Here is a 9,585-nt window from a genome sequence, read left to right on the forward strand (position 1 = left end):
GTGCGTAAGATGTTGGCTGTAGCGACAGACAAAGGCCTGCGTTTGATGAATTGCCGCAGTGTTTTTTGAGAAACTCCTGCTTCAACAAGTAACGAGTCCCCTGTTTTGATGGAACATGCAATAAAAACAGTGCTTGTCAAGTCTTTCCATTTTTCCGGGTTGTTTGTTTTTAGGCCGTCAAAATATGATCTATTGAGATCAAACAAGCCGCGAAACAGAAACAGTTCATGGTGGAAGCAACAATCTGCTCCGATGATTGTGGATCGGACTTATGTGAGAGATAGCCTAGGTAGAGCCGACTTTACACACTTGGCCTACTGACATTACACTATCCTGCATAATATCGTCACAGCACATACATATTGTCACGATAGCTTCACATACTTTCCGCCTTATGTAACAACACTTTCATGTGCTGTATCACGTGGCGTTTCAACTTCCTTCGACTATATATAGGTCGTCGTTTTCTATTCCTTCACTTATATAGAAACAAGCATTTTAGACCTTGAGGGAAAGGGCGAATAAAGAGTCAAAAATGTGGCGAATGTGATGAATAAATGAGGTTAAGGATCGTTGCCAGACAGACGTAAGTTGATAGAGTAAGTTCAAAAACTAAATGAGGTGACTGATGACTCTTCCAGTCTTTTCTCTTCCTAAATATTGAGCAAACATGACTGGTGATTCCAAACCATGGGCAGCTACACAAGGCCTAATGTCTGATCTATGGGCTATACTGACTACTGACTACTGACTGTTATGTGTTAGTATTTGTCCAGACATATTTCAGAACCACATTGCGCCGGACATAGATTCTAGTCTTATGTAACGATGCTTATGGTCCTCGGATAGTAATTCCTGGACACTAATAATGCTGACAGCATAGAACGTGCCTAAAGGAGACAAGAGTATTATCCTGTAACCAATTTCCTCAAAAGCTGATGACTATATCTCCAAGTACTAGAAACACCAAGACATAGCAGACTTTACTATTAGTAAAGAGTCACTAACTATTATTATATAAAAGCTCAAGAGGTTTCTATAAATAACACAGTATTATTATAGGCCTATAGGGCTATAATTGTATCTAATCACACAGTCTAGTTAATGTTATATAAGTAATAAATTAAGGGAGTAAAATCTCACTAAGCGGCGTGCTACACCAGCGTGACGTCTATTTCGGCCTACACTTCGTGCAAGTGGGTGGGCGAGGCGCCGCCATGTGACTGGGACTGACCCAGCGACTACTTAAATAAGATAGTCTCGTTAGACATGGCCGCGGGGAGTGAGCAGCCCCGTATATTCCGTACCAAGCAATACTGCTGCCAGGAAGCCAAGCCGACAGTCTTTTCCAAGTGCTATTAGGTCAAGAAGTGTTGCGGTGGCATGTACGCCGAAAACGGCTGCTTTGGGAGCGCCAGGGAGTATTGCTGCGAGCCTCAGAAGCCTTTAGCCCCCGACAGCGAACCTTAAAGCAGGTACCGTTTTACCTGCTAAGCTAGTAAGGGATCCTGATCCCCCAGATGAGCCTCCCCTCAGTGGCTTATTTATGGAAGAGCAGACGGGATCCCGAGTTCTCCAGTAGGTATGGTTGTATGTAATGGTTCATAGGCTCCGGTTATCTTATAGCATCACGGGATTGACGACAACCTGCTCGGGTACTACAACTACATCGTATGTCTGGGTGACAAAAGGCAAAAAACAAACCTCCTCGACGGGGAATTGAACCCCGGTCCCCTGCGAATCGTTTGAATGACAAGCAGATATCCTCACCACTAGACTATCGGGGAATAGTGGGTGTGCGCACCCAATGATAGATGGTTGGGAACTCCTCTCTCTGAGCTCTATATAGTCTCCAAAGAGCTCCATGTACCTAGCTTTCAACAAGTCTCCTTCCCCTTGCTCTTAGTCGACACCACAACAGACTTGTCAAAACATTAGCGACATATGCATGTATCACGAATCCATTTCTTCTTGGAGAGTTTGAACTAATACATTCTAATAAAGGTGTATATGCACACCTCTGTGTGTGGCTTGACAAGCACATGTCTGTTATGTCTTAGGTGGTTATCAGTGGATGGACGTACATACCGGATACTTGGCTTCAAGTAGGAATTGGATAACGGCACACATGGTGAAGGATCCGGAATTTCCGAAATCTGCTGTCATGAGATGTACAACAAAGGCAAGATCAAGGAATGAGAAGCCAGCGCATTCCCAGCCTTGGTTTCACCAACTTGGCGAATTTTCGAGCCCTAATCACCGGCAGCGGCATGTCGGTAAGCAGACAGACAGCGAATCAATCTTGGCACGGCTGACGACCCCGCCATAAATAAATAAGCTACGCTGTTGTACTGTGAACTGAATCTGACATCATTTGGCATCCTCATCTGGAGCATAGCCGCATTGCACTTGAATTCCGGCTGCCTAACCGCAACTTACAACACAGGCATTTGAAGGCTTCACTCATCATATGCACGGTTGAAGGCAGCGGGCAAGAAGTTCCATTTTACCGTCAGGCGATTCTCACCAATGAACGAACCTCATAACAACGGCCTCGGGCTAGAATGTCAAAAGCTGCAATCCAGCCTGGCACCAGCGACTGCGGCGGCACGGAGTTTCATCTCCGCCCATCCCGATACACAACTCCAACTATCTCCCTTGCTGGAAGAGCTACTTCGCCTGCCTGACGTTGTTGTCGCACTTCTCCGCGATGCGGGGAGCTGTGAAGGGGATCAACAGCTTTTGCTAGAGGCACGAGAGGTGCCTGTGTTCTGTGCCGACATTGTCCGGCAGATTGAGGGCGCATTCTCCGAGGGGGGCGGATGGATCCGACGAGGTGACAATGGCTGGAGGAACGCGGCGGACCGAGCAGCCGCTCTGGGTATATGTCTCGGGACGGGTAGAAGGACAATGAGTCTGGCTGTGGATGCCGTGGGTCTGTGAGTGTCGTTTTCAGCGGCAACGTTGATATCGTGGGCCAGTGAACCGGGAACTAACTCAGTATCAGAGCTACACACCTGCGGAGAGCAGAGGAAGCCGGGGACTCACCTCCATATGCCACCAGCGCCATCTTGCAGGAGATCAATGCCATCAGAGAGACCCTCAATCGCCCGTCTCCGCAAGAGCAGGCTGCATCATTGCGCTGCATCGGCACATTCCTCGACTTTCTAAAGACCTACGTTGACAACCAGTCGACAACGGTCCCGGTTTCAGACATGGCAAGACTGAGCGTCACTGCCAGCAACGCCGGCGCATCCACATATTCCATGTCCGGCTCGCCGAGCGTAAACGGCGACCAGTACGCGGCTCCGATGCTTCTTCCGGTGGCACCGCACCCAGTCACCTTCCGGCACATTGGAAAGATCGTCATGAACCTGGAAAAGGAGCCCGTCGATATCAGATTCACCTCGGCCAGCGACCCGACGTCTTTCGCAGTGTCCAGTTTCTTCAAGGACATTGGTATTTTCGACGCCTCGACGGGCCAGCGAAGAAGGTCAATCAAAGTCAAAGGTGTTCATATGGTGTTTTCGCCAATGAGGAACTCGGTGGCTGTCACAACGGAACACTTGGACGACGGAACGCATCGCATTTCGAAAATGATACCTACAACGCATGACATGGTGCATTTTGACAAACCGGTCTTGTATGTCGTTGACTGGGTCAACGACAGCAGTCCGGGCGCGAGGCGATTCATGTTACAATGGCATGGCATCCGACCCTATTCATTCAGCCCCGATGGCCAACTCTTGGCGATCAAGGGCGTGCGGAACCGGGTTGAGATTGTCACCAGCGCGAGGGGCCAAGGGTACAGCGTCCTCCGCAGCCACACCGACGAGGTGACACACGCCGAGTTCACGGTGGACGGCGCCAGGCTCGTAACCATGTCGCGAGACGGCACTCTGAGGGTGTCAAGCGTCGAGTCCGGACGTAATATCGCCAAAATCGAGATGGAACACTGGCGGAACCCTCTTCAGCTAGCAGTGTCCCCGACGGGTGTGATTGCAACGATCTGGGGCAGAGCGGTGACGATCTGGGACTACGAGACCGGCGCCATGAACAGCTACAACCTCGAGATTGCCCGGGGCAGCGAGGGCGTCCCGTTGGCCATCTCGCCTGATTTGCGGTGGGTTGCGTATCGATCGGACGACGGGGCGGATGTCACTGATCTGGCGACGGGAAAAGTGGTCTACTCGGCAAGACTAGAATCGGGTTTCGCAGTTTCGGCGGCGTTTTCGGGCAATGGCAAGTACCTCGTCGTCGGTAGGTGCATGAATGGCCACCACGGCCGAACCGACTCTGGCATCCTTAACGTGTGGGAGATTCAGACGTAAAAACACATGGTTATCCCTGGCATCAGAAGCGATTGACCGCACTCGTAAAAGGTAATATGCGATTGCGGATTTCACGGCTCTTCTGCTGTGTACTAAAAGCAGGGTCTCTCCTAATTAACTAGAGTGACAACCCACAAATGGGCTGTCCTCTCCATGTATATATCCATAGGGAAATACTGTCCAGATTGAGATTGGTGGAAGCTCTGGCACCAACCTTGCATTCTCAAGAGTGATAATGCGCACACTAGTGGAATGTAAGGTAGTTAAGGACAAGAAAGATAGCATCCAGCCAATTTCTTTTCGGCTTCGTAGAACAGCGGCGGCGCACTCGCTCAGTATAACCTTACTTTCGAGAGGACGTGTGTGAGCCCTGCTGAATCAACACGCCCATTTTCAATAACACTACATAGGTGAACAGTCCGTTTTGTCTTAGAATGCCGTTCTTGTAAGTTGTACTCCCATGGAAAACAGCCGGGTGCTGGGTGACGGACTCAACCGATGATTAGTAGATCATGGACCAAAAAAGAGCGAGATTTTATGTTATGCAGTCACCGGCAGCATCTTAACATAGACAGAAGTTGTTCAAGCTTTCCTATCGATGTATGCATACACGTCACTATGATATACGTAGCGCTTGCGTGAGGGTGTTCAAACGACAACAGAGCACGGTTGGTGATCTTGACGTATATTTGTCATTTAGTTAGGCTTTCTTCGAGGAATCAATCTTGGAAGAGAACTAGATCATACGAGTAGACATGCAGTAAGTTCTGCTATGATGCAGAACTTGACGCGATTCTCGACGCACACATGCTCAGTGCAGCAGGCAAAGCTCATGTACCACCATTGCATATGATTAGAACAAGTGTCCCGTCCGCACAGCGCATTGCACAGGAATCGCAATTCCAAGTCTACACTGTAATTTGCACTGTTCGCACCGCGACTGGTGGTCAGAGTGGAGTGGTTGAACTGCCCGAGCCCCCACCTTCAAAAGTTTCGAGAACGGGCTTTCATATGCGGAACTTAACTTTGCTGGCAAGTATACAAGTCATGATCTACACTTGTCATGGAAATATCCCTGCTGCAGAACAATCCTCTACGTAGTCGATCAAAGATCACTGAAAGTTTGATACTCGGTAACTTGCAAGTTCTAGTCCCTCCGATTTGCAAATCGGAGCTCAGTTCGTAGTTATGAAGGGGACAGCCCAGCAAATGAGGTGAAATAATTTGTCCTTTTACACCACATACTGACACAGCCTGTCAAAGCCTTCTATTATGAACGCCGCGTGACGAGTTCATGAATAGCAGTGCGTGGCATCATGACGCGCTTGGACATTGGGCTAACCCTGCAGTATCTCATCACCAACAGGATCTATTTATCAGCTCACCAATGACTCTCCCCCTTTTAACCGCCATCCCTCCCTGACTAGCCAGAAGGAAGCCATAACAGGGGTTGTCAAAAGCGCCAATAGACCCCCAAAAACTGCCTTGAAAGCTTGAGGTGCCCATTCCCGTTGGAAGTACCAGTCCCAATCACCGCCCGCTCTGCGCTCCCCAATGGTAGACAATATGCCGATCGAGGCAGGCCAGAGAAGGATGAAAGAGAGAATAAACATCAGACCAATCCGAACGGCATGGCCGGTAAGTGACCCAGCGCGACTCTTTGGGTTCGTTGCTTGTTTCCGACCCAGCAGCATCAGCCATCGCAACAGCGGGCGCGAGGGCTCTCTGATAAAGCCTATTGGCCGAACGACGCCGTTCTTCATGTCATTCTCGACCAATACAAGCTCGATGAACCATGTAATTGTGGTTTGGATGAGGATGGTGACTACCGCATCTCCGGCTAATGTATTGGGGAGCTGGAACAAGCGAATGGGATGCAGGTCCACGTTCTGGGTCGAGTACATGCCTGGTTGGTTCGTGTCAGCCGGTTTAAGCTTTGCACGCTCCATTCACCAGGAGGCTTCCTCCTTGGGGGGAGGCGTCTGGGAAAGCTTACCGTAGGCGATGGCAAAGTTTATCCCGCCGGAAAGAACAGCAGCGCCAATTCCGTCGAGTCCAAAGATGTAGAAGATCTGGCGGCCACTAAGTCGATCCGCGGGCTGCTTCTCGCGGAGGCCAACAGGGGGCTCGGGTTCGCCATGTTCAACATCGCCTTCATTGGCAGCGCCGCTGGCACGCCCCGGTGGCGTTGTTGTTCTGCCGTCGAAAACTTTTCCCTCTATTACTTGCTCATGTTCCTGGAATGGCATGGTGTCTGAGGGTTTGGGCATGGGTCCAATCCTGGTCTGTGGTGATTCGTGAACCGGAACACGTATTCTGACAAACTATGCCTTCCGTCCCCGTTTTGAAGATATCCATGTCATTGGGAGAGGGTGTGAAGAAAACCATCGTCTGAGACCGAGGTTTCCTTCCCCCCTTTAAAGGTTGCTGCTCATTTCCCGAACGACCAGGGGTCGTCTAGTATTCGTCGCTCGGACGGTTTGGTTAGTGGATTACAAGGCAGCCGGTCAGGTTCTAGCGAGCTACACATGGACTATAGGTAGAGTCCTGAAGGGTACGCCAAATACAGTCAGTCGCACAAGGTCTGTGATCGTCGCCACCCGTCCACTATTTAGCGAGTGTCGTCAGTGCGCAGACTGGGTCGGAAGAGGAGTATACACACAAGCTCACAATGTCCCCCCCCCGGTAACCTCAGAGTACCGTGCACGATGGCCTGTGCAAAGGTCTGCATATAATAGATACAGCTAGATAAGGATTTAGCTAATAGGCTTATATAGATTTATATTTCTAAAAAAAAAAAAATTTCTAAAGTATATATAGTAGAAACGTTTCTAGACTAATTAGAAACTAACTTATAAAAAAATATAAATAGGTTTAAGTAAAAATAGGAAACGTTTCCTAACTAATTAGGTACTAAAGTGTAAAAAAATATAAATAGGTCTAAGTAAAAATAAAGAAAACGTTTCTAAGTTAATTAGTAAAGTATATACTAAGGGTCTATAATTAGCTACTAGGTCTTTAAGGTTTATTTATTCCCTTAACTAAGAAAATTTTTTCTTTTTTTTTTCTTCTTTATATAATAATTTATTTTATAATTACGCCTTTATCTTTATATTTATAATAATAACCTAGAAATATTTTTAAATTATTTCTTTATAATACTTTTTACTTTTTATAATATAGAGGCCTATAAGTAGTATACTAATAATAATAGCTACCTTAGTAGCCTTTCTTCTTATAAGACTAATACTATAAGTAATATAAAAACGTTTTTAAAATATTTCTAAGGCTAATAATCTCTAAGTAAGGTTATATTATTATTACTATAAGTAAAGTTTAGTGCTATACTATTAATTCTACTTATAAGGTTAATAGCCTAAATAGTAAAAAGGTTATTAAGGAGACTTTTTACTATAATATAAGTTTATTTTAGAAACGTTTCTTAATTAATCCTAATTTTTTTTAAAAATATAAATAGTCCTCTCTTAGCGCTATTAAGAAGTATCTAAAGAATACTTATTTTCTTAAGGTAGCTTTATTTATAGCTAGTAGCCTAAAGGCTTATAATAATTAGAACACTATTAGTAAGTAACTATAAAAATAATTATAAAACGTTTTTAAACTAATTAATTATTTTTTTTTATAAAGTACTATATTAATATATATAAGTTAGTATATAGTATTAACACTAAGCTTATAACCCCTTATAAGGTAAAAATAGTTATTAAAGACCTAGCTTTATTACCTCTCCTAACTAATACCTATAGTAATATAAGTTAACTTAAAAACGTTTTAGGAATATTTTACTAATTAATATTATCTAAATTAACTATATTATAATAAAGTAAGACCTTAGTATAAAAGCTACTATATATTATAATACTTATACCTCTTAAAATAAGGTTAGTTATAGTAAGTTTACTTTTAAAAATATTTCTAGAATATTACTAATTTATTTCTTATTATATAAATTACTTTCTTACTAAAGGTTATAATTCTACTTATAACGTTTAGTGCTACTATTATTATCTTAACTATAACCTAAAGTATAATCTCTTTAGTATATATTAGAAACGTTTTTAGATTATTTTACTTACTAATAATAAATAAAAATACCTCTTACTTTTACTAAGCTAAGATATACCTATAAGGTTACCTACGCTTATACTTATACCCCTAAGCTATAAAAGATAAAAGATCTAAAAACATTTCTAAAATATTTCTTACCTAAATAAGCATCTAGTGTCTTAGAATTCTTAGAGGTTAAAGTTAATATAAGAGAGATAAGAAATATTCTAAAAACATTTCTTAAATAATTAAGGAAGAATAAGCTAAAGAAGACGTAACGTTTAAAAAATATTACTTAATTAAATAAAAAACGTTACCTAATTAAATAAGAAACGTTTCTAATTTTTATTTTATTTTAATATTATATAACTTATGTCTTATAACTACCTAATTTTATATAATATTCCTTATATTTCTAGTTATATATTAATTATATATTAAGTAAAAAAAGCGTTATATAATAATTAATTAAATATTAGTTTTACTTTATCTTTTAGTGCTTTAATAAACTATATATAGTAACTTTTTAAAAATATAAGTATAACTTTTTAGCTATATAATAGTAATTTCTTTTTATTATATACTTTAAATATATTCTTTATACTATTAAAGTACTATAATACACTAGCTTTTTACTAGTATATTAGTAAAAATACTAGTAGTTTATACTAGCCTTATCTCTTACTATTTAAGTATAATTAGGTATAGTTTTTCTTTATAAATAAGGACACTTTAATAAAAGTAGTAAAGACGTATTATTATTATAGCTAGTAAGCTATTTTATTACTTCTTAAATAATAATAAATAGATATTATATTTTATAGTAAGCTATAAAGGTATAGTAAAAAATAAAAGCTAATATCTTATAAAAATATAAGTAGTCTTTACTAGGTGCTCTTAAGAAGTATATTAAAATAACTTATAGTTATAATACTACTCCCTCTTTTACTAGTAGTTTAAAGAGTTATAATAATAAGTATACTACTAGTAAGTTTTTTACTAATAGATTATAGGTAAGGTCTTATATATATAGATTTCTATATTAATATATATAAGCTAGTAATAAGAAATAATATTATATTAAAAACCTCTTAAAAGGTAAAGGCTATTTAAGCTAATAACTATTTTCTTAATATACTACGCCTTATAAATAAAGATATAAGTAGAAATATTTCTAAAATATATC

The 9,585-nt window shown here is 42.0% G+C and overlaps 2 protein-coding genes and 1 non-coding gene across 3 annotated transcripts; 1 reads left to right on the forward strand and 2 right to left on the reverse strand.

Moving 5' to 3' along the window:
- Positions 1 to 1,704: 1,704 nt before the first annotated feature.
- GLRG_13189 lies at positions 1,705 to 1,787 on the reverse strand. The gene has a single exon. It is a non-coding gene; the product is annotated as a tRNA-Asp (tRNA).
- Positions 1,788 to 2,910: 1,123 nt separating this feature from the next.
- On the forward strand, positions 2,911 to 4,331 carry GLRG_07534 (ribosome assembly protein 4; the record flags this gene model as incomplete). The annotated part of the gene is made up of 2 exons (XM_008098219.1): positions 2,911 to 2,939; positions 3,008 to 4,331. 2 exons carry the CDS (start codon positions 2,911 to 2,913, stop codon positions 4,329 to 4,331), a joined length of 1,353 nt encoding a protein of 450 aa, XP_008096410.1.
- Positions 4,332 to 5,707: 1,376 nt separating this feature from the next.
- On the reverse strand, positions 5,708 to 6,580 carry GLRG_07535 (uncharacterized protein; the record flags this gene model as incomplete). The annotated part of the gene is made up of 2 exons (XM_008098220.1): positions 5,708 to 6,237; positions 6,328 to 6,580. 2 exons carry the CDS (start codon positions 6,578 to 6,580, stop codon positions 5,708 to 5,710), a joined length of 783 nt encoding a protein of 260 aa, XP_008096411.1.
- Positions 6,581 to 9,585: the final 3,005 nt, after the last annotated feature.

Source organism: Colletotrichum graminicola (genome assembly GCF_000149035.1).
Source record: "Colletotrichum graminicola M1.001 genomic scaffold supercont1.31, whole genome shotgun sequence".
Lineage (NCBI taxonomy): Eukaryota > Fungi > Ascomycota > Sordariomycetes > Glomerellales > Glomerellaceae > Colletotrichum > Colletotrichum graminicola.